The sequence below is a fragment of the Halyomorpha halys genome, unplaced genomic scaffold (assembly GCF_000696795.3).
Source record: "Halyomorpha halys isolate HHAL.00 unplaced genomic scaffold, Hhal_1.1 Scaffold315.1, whole genome shotgun sequence".
Taxonomy (NCBI): domain Eukaryota; kingdom Metazoa; phylum Arthropoda; class Insecta; order Hemiptera; family Pentatomidae; genus Halyomorpha; species Halyomorpha halys.
This window is the reverse complement of record NW_027105587.1, coordinates 601,521-614,744: the sequence shown is the minus strand read 5'-3', so window position 1 is coordinate 614,744 and position 13,224 is coordinate 601,521. Positions and strand designations below refer to the sequence as shown.

At 29.9% G+C, this 13,224-nt stretch overlaps 1 protein-coding gene across 3 annotated transcripts in view; it reads left to right on the top strand.

Annotated features, from left to right (window-relative positions):
- sas (stranded at second) overlaps positions 1-13,224 on the top strand; it is a 228,782-nt gene that overhangs the window by 208,708 nt on the left and 6,850 nt on the right. For 2 of the 3 annotated variants that reach the window (XM_014421359.3, XM_014421360.3), the window contains exons 10-16: positions 564-786; positions 866-1,077; positions 6,265-7,314; positions 9,421-9,477; positions 10,232-10,355; positions 12,414-12,607; positions 12,688-12,851. In XM_014421359.3, the coding sequence (XP_014276845.3) occupies positions 564-786; positions 866-1,077; positions 6,265-7,314; positions 9,421-9,477; positions 10,232-10,355; positions 12,414-12,607; positions 12,688-12,851 (2,024 nt within the window). The remainder of the gene's footprint in view (positions 1-563; positions 787-865; positions 1,078-6,264; positions 7,315-9,420; positions 9,478-10,231; positions 10,356-12,413; positions 12,608-12,687; positions 12,852-13,224) is intronic. The other variant, XM_014421361.3, reaches the window with a different exon arrangement.

Below are 13,224 nucleotides of genomic sequence, written 5' to 3'. Positions count from 1 at the left end.
TTTATACTTCCTTTTTATTTTTCTATACTTACTGTGGTTGTTATCTTGTTCTGTTTTTAGCCCTGAAGAAGGCTAGAAACTCTAGCCGAAACGTTGGCACATTAAAATAAGTTAATCGAACTTATTTGTGTTTTTCATTGACCGCACCCCCAACCATCTTCTCCTCATTCATCATACACGGTCAACTATCTCTCATAATTTTAAATCTTTTTTATTTTATATATAAACATGTTTAACATATTTATAATATTTTGCCCCTGATTCATTAGTGATTTTTAAAACATAATCTTTTCCACCCTAGTCATATTAATAACAAATATTTTATGGATACAATTCATTGAAGTAGTTGTAATTATTAAAACAAAATATTGTTCTTCTCTTCTCAGCTGTATTTAAGTTTTCATTTTTGGGGAAATTTTATGTCTTGTATTTTAATCTTTTAGTAAAACTTGTGCACTGTCACTTTTTTTTCATTTTCATTCAAACAAACAACCAAAATAAACTTGATTACAATTGATATAATTTTTTATTTCATTGCTTAAAACAATTGAAACATGTTTTAGGTGTTGAATTTCATGATGGATGTACAGCATACTGCATGTGTGCTGAAGAAGGTGTAGAATGTGCAGCGATTGAATGTCCTACAGACTTTGGCTTAGATGTTTTAGATCCTCAGTGTTTAAAGTGGGAAAACAGACCAGTTGATTTTAAACCAATGCCGCCACGATGTTGTCCTGATTCAGTGGTGTGTGTTAATAATGGATCATGTGTTTACAAAGGAGAATCGTAAGTTTAAATTTGATGTATACCCTTAACATTTCAGTTAAATTAAATAAAACAATTAATTTATAAATTATATTTTCAGATTTGAAAACTGGTCTGACATACCCACCAAATTAAGTGGTTGTGAAATGAAATGCTACTGTCAAGCTGGTAATGTGAATTGTATGCCAAGATGTCCTCCTATTCCAGCAACACCTCCTCAGGACATGCATTGTGCTTCCAATGCTGTTCCCATTGTTGCACATCCACCTGATGACAACTGCTGTTTACATTGGATGTGTCCTTCTTCAAATGGTAAGGAAAGTTTTGTATGTCAATTTTTTTTTTTTATGTTTGCTTATTATGCCTGAGCACTTCTAGTATAACAGCAATTAGACCTCTTTTTGTGGAATTTATAAGATTATTTTACCTTAACATGCAAACAGTAATATCAATGAGTGTTAGTTTAGTTTCAATTATTTCTTATTAAAAAGTATTGTAAAAAAAAAATGAATTAATTTCTTTTTAATGATGATGGATGAAAAGGAAACTAGACTTTTTCTATTTTATTTTAAATTTAATATGATTTGTTCTTATTTAACATGAGGAGGTGGTTTGCTAATTGGAATTTCATTACGATTGTACTCATGGAAAAAGTAATTCAATTATTTCACTATTCATAATGTTAGGTTCTGGTGGTAGTTTTTATTTTATTCTTAATACTATTTTTGTTTATTTATTTTTTCTTGGAGAGGTTTAAACTGGAGTATGTTTGTTAAAAAAAAAAAAAAAGGAATTATTTTCATCACTTAAATTTTAATGCTGCATGGAAAACATATTATTACATGTTTCTATTGCTAGGACTATTTATGTAAAAAAAAATAATTGAGTCTTAACTTTGGCAAAACTTCATAATTTAACCATTTGAGTTTTACCAGTTAATCCTAGGGAAAAAAAAGTTGTTCTCCAAATGATATGTTATGGTTATGGTACAGGTGTATTTCTTTTCTATCATTGCAAACAACTGTTTTTTTTTCTCTCTAACAATTAATCCGCTAAAATCACCAATAGTTGACGGCCTCTAGTAGTTGACAATTTGTAATAAAACATTCAATTGTTATATTTTTATCTTTTTCTAATTAATTAAAAGTAATTTTTGAATATATTCTTGATAGCTAAAGATATTTTTCTTGAGGAAGGGTGTAACCCATGTATTTTTGGCAAAGAAGTAATAGTAAAAATATTAATAAAACATTTCCAGTTAGCAACCTCAAAGACACCGTGAAGGAACATGCAGTAGGTACTAGGTGGCTCTCCTAGGTGGGTGGTACTTTTTATTCCTTTATTTTCATTTGTTTTATAAGAAAAAGTTTAATGGAGTTCTTGGTACCTGCATCAATAGTAGACATGCTTCCCATTTGATAATGCATACAAGCAAGTTTTGTGACACTAATAGAATTTTACAGGTAGCGCTTTATCTCAACTCCATCCATTTAATGCAACCTTTAGACATTTCATTATTCAGCTCTTTAAAAATCAGAAGGAAGAAATAAAGTTCAGTTGTGGAGGATCAATAACATTTCTAACTCAATTTTAAAGAAAAAAGATTTCACTCTTATACTGAAACAGATAATGGATGAGATTTCTGCCTCAGTTGTTGTAAATGCATTGCAAAGTTATGGCTTAGCTCCATAGAATCCAGATTTAGTAGATTCAAAACTAATTAATTGTAATAAAACTATACACTATAGAGTAGGAAAACTACTAAATCTGATGGAGCCAAGTTAAGTGACACAAAAATTTCTCTCTGAGTTATAGAAGAAGCCATAGCATAAGAAACAGCTAAAATTAAAAAAAAAAATTAAAATTTTCAAAGTGACATGGAGACTTGACAAATACAAGTCATAAAATGACCTTGGAAGGACATGTAAGAAAGAATTAAAAATTAACTGATTATATTCACATTTTTAAATTGCAACCTAAATATTTTACTCTTTGATAACAAAAACTAGACTACTGAATCTGACATTATAAATGGGACCCGAATAGCACTTATTATTCAAAATTCATTAATAGAAGAACCCCATTCATTATATAATTATGTTGAAAATTTCCCTGATTTGCTTGGCTAACTACTAACTATTTATTTTCTTTTTTTTTGCATATTACTAGTTTTTTAAAAAACTATATTCATGGATTTAATAAAAAATATTAAATTTTTGAATGATTTAATGTTTTTTTTTACACTTTTTAAGTCTCATTTCTAGAGTCCAATACTCCCCTTACCAATAAACAGTAGTTCTAGCGAGAATCAGAGAGGTACTGGGTTTATGATAAAGTATCCAACATGCGCTGCTAAGATATAACTGTGTCAATGACAGGATCTGCAGAATCAGATTGAAAGGTAGATTCTGCAATATATTATTATTAAGCACACATGCTCCATATGAAGATGCTGAGGAAATAGACAAGGAAGCATTCTATGACCGACTGACTAAGATGTATGATGAGATACCGCAGTATGACACCAAACTTATACTTGGCGATTTAAACGCGCAGAAAGGAAAGGAAGAAATATATAGACTCACTACCAGGCAGCATAGCAGGCACGATACAACAAATGACAATGGCTTCCGAACTCTTGAGTTTGCTGCCTCAAAAGATATGAGAGTTACAACCACTATGTTTCCCCACAAAAATATTCATAAAGAAACGTGGGTAAGCCTAGGTGACGGAACCAGAAGACAGCTGGACCACATACTGGTTGACACACAGCACTGCTTGCACATAACGGATGCACGAAGCTACAGAGGAGCGGACTGCTGCTCAGGCCACTTCCTGGTTCTAGTGAAATATAACCAATACTTGGCACGGAGGAAGAGGATATCGGAAGGAAAAACATCAGGTTTGAGATGGAAGGGCTGATAGAGGAAGCTACTAGGCAGAAATACCAAGAGAGACTCCAACTCCGGTGGATTATGGTCAAGCTGTCAAGATGGTCAAGAGTGGATTATGGAGGAGCTGGTTGTGGAAGAAATGTGGAACAGACTGGGAGAAGCAATCAGGACTACGGCACACGAAGTTCTAGGAAAGAGAAAGACTGGAAGGAGGAACCCATGGTTTGATGGGAATTGTGAGAGGGCCATTCAAGAAAGGAATGAGGCTAAAATAAAGATGCTCCAAAGGAAAATTCGCAGGACATAAGATGCATATTCCGGAAGAAGAAGAAATGCCAAAAGAATAGGCTTTACTCAACAGACTGAAATGTCCCTAGATCAATGTGTAAACCTTATTACCAGGGCTGAAGAAATCAAAGATAGGTGACTCCATTACTTTAAGAAGATTCTAAACCCTGAGAAAAGCAATATGTACTTCCACCAGGTTTACCAATCTAATAATGAGGAGGTACCACCGGACAGGAAAGAAATGATGAACATAATTTGGTCCCTGAATAATAATAAGTCTCAAGGACCGACGAAATCCCTTCAGAATTAATTAAATACACAGGGGAAGACACTTCGGAGCAGATTTCCAAGGTGATATGGGATATATGGATGAAAGAATGCCAGCTGACTGGGCTTAGCTGTTATAGTCCCTATACATGAGAAAGGGGATAAACTAAAATGTGAAAGTTACAGAGGTTTAGCGCTCCTGCCAACAGTTTACAAGATCTTGTCGGTAGCAATTTGTAGGAGGATGATGGAGAGGAGCGAACAACTGCTGGGTGAGTACCAGAGCGGTTTCCATCCAGGAGGTCAACAACAGACCACCTGTTCTTGATCAGACAAATGCTCGACTTACACCACCTCTATATTGACTTCCAACAGGGTTATGATAGTGTGAATAGAGGAAAATTATTAAAGGTATTGGAATCACTGGGAATACCTAGCAAGTTAGTAAGATTAACAAAGATGACCCTGGAAAGGACTTGTTATAAGGTGAAAACTCGACATCTCAAATAGCTTTAGGGTTAGCAGTGGCTTAAGAGAAGGAGACCCATTATCACCTGTACTGTTCAACCTCGTCCTAAAAGTTGCCATTAGAAAAATAAGGACGAATCTGGGTGGCACCATTTAAAATAGGCTCACACATCACATGGCTTATGCGGATGTTGCAGTCATCACAGGGAGAACCAAAACAGCACTGGCCGGTGCTGTAGAAGAATTCAAGAGAGCAGCACAAGATTTAGGACTTAATATAAATAGTGAAAAGACTAAATATATGAAAATCTCTAGACAGACTGGGGAGAGAAGAGATATTGTGGATGTGGGGGAAAACATGTTTCACAGCTACATTACTTTCAAGTACCTGGGAGGAGTTATGATGGAGTACAATAATTTAGAAGTAGAAATTAAGCGCAGAATGGTAGCTGGAACCAGATGTTTCTATGCCCTGCAAAAAGCTCTCTCCAGGAAAGCAAAGCTTTTGTTATACAAAACAATAATTTGGCCAGTGGTAATGTATGGCAGTTAGACATGGACTCTAACCAAGGAAAATAGAAGAGCTCTACTGGTTTGGGAGAGAAGAGTCCTGAGAAAGACATTTGGAGCTGTTAAAGAGGAGCACAGGTGGAGAATGAGAAGCAATGACAAACTAAAAGAATTGTATGGAGATCCTGTTATCCTCTGTGCTATTAAGAAGAGCAGGCTAAGATGTTTGGGACATGTGGAAAGGATGGAGCCCTGTAGGCTGCCTAAAGGATGATAAATGGTGCACCTGAAGGAAAAAGGAAAAGGGGCAGACCCAGGTATCGGTGGTTGGATGATTTGAGAGGGATGGGAATTGAAAATTGGAGAAGTCTCGCTGGAGACCATGAGGCATGGGGAAGAACGGTGGCAGACCCAGGTCCTACAAAGACTATAGCGCCCAACAGTGAGTGAGTGAATACTCCCCTATCAACTACTTAATTGTTCGTAAAACTTAGTGTCAACTACTAACACAAGAAACTTTATTTTGACTTTTTTCTTTTTAAAAATTATTTTGTAAGAACAAACATGATATTTTAAGATGACATTAGAATTGAATGAAACATACAGAAAATACAAGACTTATGGTTAAAATTTTTCTGAAACATGTCAACTATTGGTGTTTTTACCCTGGTATTCTAATTGTTTTTTTTAAATCAATTTCTCTATCTATATTTGAAGCTTTAATCCAAATAATGAGCATATTTCTTTTTATATTGCTTATTGAAATTGTTTAAAGAAGTAAATGTTTTAAAGGTTGCATAATTGATCTGTGTTAATGAGGAAATATTAATAAAGTTGTTATTAGGGTGGAATCTAGCAATTATTATTTATTGAATTGGAAAAAATAGATAGAAAACTAGTTATGTCAAAAAAAGAATATTTTATGTTCAAAAATTGCTTAGTACTATGTGGTATTGGCTAGTTATGATCATTTAATCAGTGTTTCTTTACAATTTTAAAATTGTTTTTCATTTCTTTATAGTTTTAAATTTATCTTGCTTATTTTATAAGATATGTTATTCTCATCTTGCAGGAAGTGACTACAATGAAATGAAAATTACTGATGACAGGACCGTACCCAAATATGCAAATAAAGTGCCATTTGAACCTTTCCTGGGACCTTATAATCCTAATTATCTTTTGAATAAAACCTCCTTACTTTCAAACAAGCAATTACAATCTCATAATCCAGTGGAACTTGAAAATTCTTTGATTACTAATATAACTTCTTATGCAGACATAAATAATAATTTTAATAACAAGACAAAAGCAAATTTTAATTATCATGGAATCAACATTATTAATGAGAATATCACTAATGAGTCTGATTTTCAAGTTCCCTCTGTTGGAGTATTAAATAAAAAGTTAAATCATTTTAATGAATCACAAATTGATATACCTGTAAAAACAGGACCCCCAAATCCCAGTAGTAATCAAAATGAACAAAGCATTTTTAACAAATTCCCTACTTTTCAAAGTACTAAGACTTCTATTAATGGTGATAAAAATATACCTTTTCAGAACACCCAGCACAAAAGTCCAACTTTTGAAACTTATTCAAGCGAAGAGTTGGGGTTCTCTGATTCCAAGTTACCTTTACATTTAGTGCCCTTGAAACATCCAATTCAACAGAAAAACCTACTGAATGCAGTTCCCTATGAAATCAAAAAGAATATTCCTCATCAAAATGATTATTCTGATTATGAAGTAATTCATCATCAACCCCATCACGAAAATGACCCTCAACAAATCCTAAGTCTGATCGGTGGAATCCATCAACAAATTTTCCATAGTCAAAAACCATTCACCCAAAACCCTGTAGTGAATTCACCGTATCTACCTACTGAGAATTATAACCTTAAACATGATCAACAAAGACCAATGACTTTACCAAATGAGCATCCATACTTCACAGCATTTTCCCCAAATGGCTACAACAATGATGGTTCTTACCTTCACGAACATTTATCAACAACTGGACTGAAACTAGAGGACATAATTGATAACATTAAACATGATGACTCACAATCTAAAGATACTCATGTGTTTGTAATATCCTCACAGCCTTCAAATTATGGGCAAGGTTTGTCTAAAAATTATTTTGAACATGAAAAGTACATTTAAAGACTTAACTAGTGCCTAATAGGGAAGTATAATTTCATTCTAATTTTTTAATAATCATTTTTAATGATTTATTGAAATTAATAAATATTCGAAAAATTAAAAGTGCAACATTAAACAAGAATAATGTATATTCAATTTAGTATCAAAGTTACTTATCTATTTTAAAAATTTAATTTGTTAAAATTTTTATTTGGTTGTGGGGTAAGATAAATAACAGTTATACAATTAATTAAATAGCCAATGACATAATAGTATTAATATTCTGAAAACTTTATAATTGGCAAAGTCAAACTTACTTTTCTAATTGAGAGATTAGGAAATTCTTTATATAGTTCATTTTGAATACATATACTTGTATTCTACATCAAAATACTTCTTCACTAGAAAAAAGTTATTATATTTCAGTTCAAGTTAATTGATAACACTCTAGTATTAAATTTAGTATGATTCATAGCTTGAAATCTCTTGATAATGTTTTAGATTCAACTATTCTAAATGATTCTAACTACCTTACAAAAACGTGAGCTCATTTTTAAAAATTAATTTCAACTTGAAGTTAAATTCATCTACCCAATGATGCTTTTAAAATAATTATTTAATTTTATTATTGACATCATTTTGACATTTAATTGTTAATATATATTTTGAGAAAAAGAGAAATTTAAGAGAGAGCGTTAAAATCTTTAAAAATAGTGTGTAGTAAAATATTTTATTTGAATATCTATTACCTCTCAATGTTTTGTTTTGTTGCTTTAAAATTAAATGTATATTAGTTTAACATCAATAATTCTTTCATTCATTTAAAATCCCAACAAGTATTATCACCCTTAAGATTTTTTTAAATGTATTAACATCAAAACTAAACATTCCATTCAATTTCCAAAATACGTTATTATTGATTTAATGGTGCAATTTTAATGTCATCAAATTTTATTTGTATCCTATTATTTATAGCCTTTACATATAGTACTCAAGTAAAAATTATATACATAAGTGTGATATTTGTTCCAATAAAGCCACATCTTCCTAAGCTCTTAACTGTTCACACCCACAAGAACAATGGATATGCATTACTTTAAGTGGTAATAATTAAAATTCAGCTTTTTGATATTTAAGGTGCTGTAACTTACTACTAATGTTTTTATGATTTTACTGTTTTGTGACATTAATTAAAACAAACATATGCCTTGTATTCTATTTGATTTGTTCATCTTCTCTTAATAATTGATGGCTCTTGAGATTTATTGGAAACCTTGAGAAATGAAGCAGAGCTTCTCTCTCTTTAGAAAACAGAAATTAACTATAGAAAAACATACGGAACATATCTTTTTTGATTAAAGACACATTTTATTATATCAGTGCTCTATTTATTATTGTTATTAATTTTGCTCTTCACTGCTTATTATGTATATGTATATATGCATAATAATAATAATAATAATTATATATATATATATATAATAAGGGAGGAAAGACTCCCTTATATATTTATTCAGCTATCACATGCACTGATGATGTAGTAAACATTGACAACCTAGATATGTGTACCAAAATCATCATTTGCTTGTTAGACTCAGTTAATTATTTCTGTCCAGTCAGATCCTGCATATTGGTTCTATTAATTTTGAATTTATTCTTATCTCCTCCAATATTCCAAAAAGTTAAAAATGTTTTCAAGAAATTATTAAAACCTTAGGATGTGATTCAAAAGGGTTTTTTACTGTTTCCAGACCTCCCTTCAAATTTTGTTTATTTTTGTTACTGAGCCATCTCTTTACCCGAAAGATACTGACTTATAGACTAAACATTTTCTTGTATGAATTTATCTTTGTCTATTTCTCATAATTCAAATTTTCACAGCTTTTATCAAAATCAAGAAATTTTTTCAAAACCTCTGTAAAAATATAGCTATGTACTAAAAAAAATACTACACAATAATTTTACTTCCTGAATTTCAGCCAGTGCCTGAAATTGTTTGTCATTTTTCATTAAGGCTGAAATAACAAATGTTCTGCTGAAAATTATCAACAAAGTTATTATATAATTACTTTTTGATTTTTTTAAGGTGTCAGTCAACAATATCATCCTCAAGATTTTGCTAATCATCCTTCACATGAAAAAAGTGAGTTATTTTTTTCAGTAAAATAAAAATATCAAGGTAAATATATTTTTCTAATTTAAATATAATTGATAAATGCTTGAATTTCAAAGTGATTTCTAGTTGAAATATAAAAATGTGTGTGTTAAATATTATTTTAAAAAAAAACTATTTTAAAAAATTGTTGGAACATTATAATTTTATATTAATCTTCATTTGCAGTTATGAAATGTAATATAGAATTTATTATAAAAAGAATTAGATGAATATTTCATTTCAATGTTCCTATATTGGTCTAATAAAAGACCCTAAACAGTTCAAAACTAAATTTTGTTTTAAAATGTTATTAAGAATTATGTTTTATGAATAAACTTATGCTTTATATGTTCTATAATTGCACAGAGCACTGCTTTAATGCTTTAGCATTGTTAATTATTGTTAATGCACATTTGATATCTATAAATAATGCATGAAGTTCTCTAAATTTAAATTATATATATATTCTTATACATAATCATATACTTCCAAATAATATCATATATTATCTCTAAAATTTACAGGATATTCATGTTTCTTAGTTTGTTGTTGTGAATATAGTATTAAAAAGTATCAATATTATTATGAAATAGTGAATTCAAAATATTTCTTATCTATTAATTATTTAATATCTATTTTTCTTTAAATAAAAAAAGTAACAGGTTAAATTTTATATTATATTAGAATAGACCAATCTATTATTAAAGTAAACCAACTAGCTTTAAATGAATTTTTATTTCAGATTCAATTACGGTTCATGCATTGGAAGCAATAGATGAAAATACAGTGCGACTGGTATTTTCTGTTCCGATGATTTTAGTTGGACTTCATGGACGAGTTGAATTGCGATACACTGCTGATAATAAGTATGTTTAATTAACGAATTTGTGGTTTGGGTCATACTCTGAAAAGATGTATTATTTTCTTTGAAAATCACTTTCAGTATCCTCTAACTTTTTAATTAAATTAAATTTTCATTGTAGAGAATATTGAATATAATGAAGTTTTCTCAAGAAAACTCTATTGCCAGATCTTTGGATGGAGTTATAAAATTTGAATGTGGCAGATGAGTGTTTTTTAGGATTTTCCATTAAAAAATGTAAATGTTACTGTTTAATAAAAGTATGTTGAATTGGTTTATGTCCTTCACTTAGGAACACTTTTATAAAGGAACAAGGTTATTTCTTTTTGTTTACACCTCTTGCTTTCTTTGTTATATTTCCTCTTGTGGAGGTAGATTGGATTTTTAGTTTGGTGTCTTGCAACAGTAAATGTTTTAGTGTATTTCATAATAAGTGGTATAATTAAGTGTTATAATGTTAATAAAATAACAAATAAAATTTATTCAAATCTCCTGCTCTTTATTCTGAGGGTCTGCTATGAAATAAAGGTCAACCAATGCTGGTCAGATTCTGACTGAAGAATGCTAAGTTTGTGGCTTAACACATTTAGCCATCCATGGCTAATACTATTGACTGTACAACCTCAAATTCACATTGATTACCTTGAGGACACCTTGATCAATAAAAAAACGATAATTTAATGTATGAACAGAAAGAGTAAGAATATATGAATTAGAGCTCAGAGGCAATATTTATTCCTCCAAGATGGATTAGAAAACCACAAAAACTCCGTTATATCATTACTATATACTGTACTGAGATATATATAAAAGACAAACAAATACAAATTTTCAGAGATGACCTTTATATAATGTAACAATAGTAGTTTTACTACAAGATTTTAGTTATTTAAATAAAATGTGATGTTAGCTTGTAGAGAATCAATTTCACATTGATCTAGTAATAATAGTTTAAAGTTTGAATCATACTGTTGAATTAAATTCTATTTCTAGTGTAAAATGTGTCAAAAATTGTTTTGTTTTTTTTCCTTTTTCTATGTAGTCTTCTGTTTGTTTTACAAGTTCAAATATTTCATTGGTATTCCGTGAATTGAAAAAAGTGAATATTTTGTGAAAAACAACCTTAGAACGTCATACAAATTTTATTCATAAATTGGATAAAGTGTCAGACCAAGACTGTTTGTTTTCAAAACCAATCCCTTTTATAAGACTAATCATCTAAAAGTTAAAAAAAAATTCACTTTGCCAAATTGTACATCACCATTAGCATTTTATATACTCCTTGTAATTAATTCATCTTTGCTGTATTCCTACCTTCTATTTACAATTCCTCAATTGCACTGTGTGCTTAAATGATTATTATTGATACTATAAACAATCTTGCAAAAGTGTAATTGTCAAGTAAACCAAAAGTAAAGGTGTTATTTTATTGAATGGAGAAGACAATGTTTTGTTTGCCAAAGAAAACAACATTTTTAATATATATTTTTCTTAAATAACTTACCATGAACATATACAACTCATTAAAAATAATTCAATAAAAATTGATAAAGAGAATATTTACATGTCTTTATAATAAGAATGAAACAGTACCACTAGAATCCATATACAGTTTTTGGTTCAGTACTTGATAAGGATGAATGTATTTTTTGTCGTGTATGAAGTTGAAGTTCAGTGAAGTTATAAAAAGTAAATAATTTAAGTCAAGACTACTTTTTATTGTAATTTTACTTACTTATTATAAACTCAAAACTACTTTTGTAAAATTGCAAGAACAAAAGAAAAATATATCAAGTGTTTTAAACATTTAGATATTCTAGTAAATCATAACTTTTTTGTTTTTATAAATAATGTTTCAATTACTTGGAAATTAGTTATATTTTATTATTCAATGAATCAATGTTTGTTAGTATTATTAGGTCTAAAACCTGAAATCTATAGTTAATCAACAACTGAAGGGGTTGAATCATTGTTGTAAACAAAAGTACATAAACATTGAATATCTTAGAAACATTGTAAAGTTATTGATGTTTTTAGTCTTTCCTTTATTTATTTTTTTCAGAAACAGTGATCCAGACACATGGGAACAACAAGTATTGGCACCACCTGATGATATTATTGCTACTCCTGAACTTGAATTTAAACTTGAAGGTTTAACACCAAATACTGAATATAAAATAAAAATAACTGTTGTTATGCGAGACTTGGATAACTCACCTGTCAGTCAGATCCTGACAGTTAAAACCCTACCAGCATGTAAGGATTGATTAAAAAATAATTTAATTCATCTGATGTTATTTTCCATCTGTTGTCTTTAACTTTATTTTTATTTCTAGCATTTTCAACACCAACTTTACCACCTGCGATTCCTGTAGATCCTGATTTACATGTTGTGGATGTTAATTCAACTTCAGCTACTCTTTCTTGGAGAAAGTTTGCAGAAAAAGAACTACAATTTATCGATGGTGTTCAGCTGAGATACAAAGAAATTGAAGGAAAAGTAAGATTTCTTCTTGAGTAAATTGTTAATTTAAAAGAATGTTTTGAAATCTATGAGTTGACCCTTTGTTGGAAAAGATAGTTTCAGAAAATGTATAGGTGATTTCTATATTTCTTGCTGGAAATAGTATATCATGAAATTTACAAATGTCAGAATCTCATCCATTCAAGATTATAATATTTTTTTTCTAATTTCTTTTTCATCTTCTGAAATTAAGTTTTTTTAATGAAAATTATGTGGCTTAGAAATATTGATTTTTTTTACCATGAAAAATTTTAAAATTTCATTTTTAAGTTTTAATTTCTATTTTGCCACTCTAGGAGATAATTTTGCCTTTTTAATTCATTGTTTTGTCATTTATTATATATATATA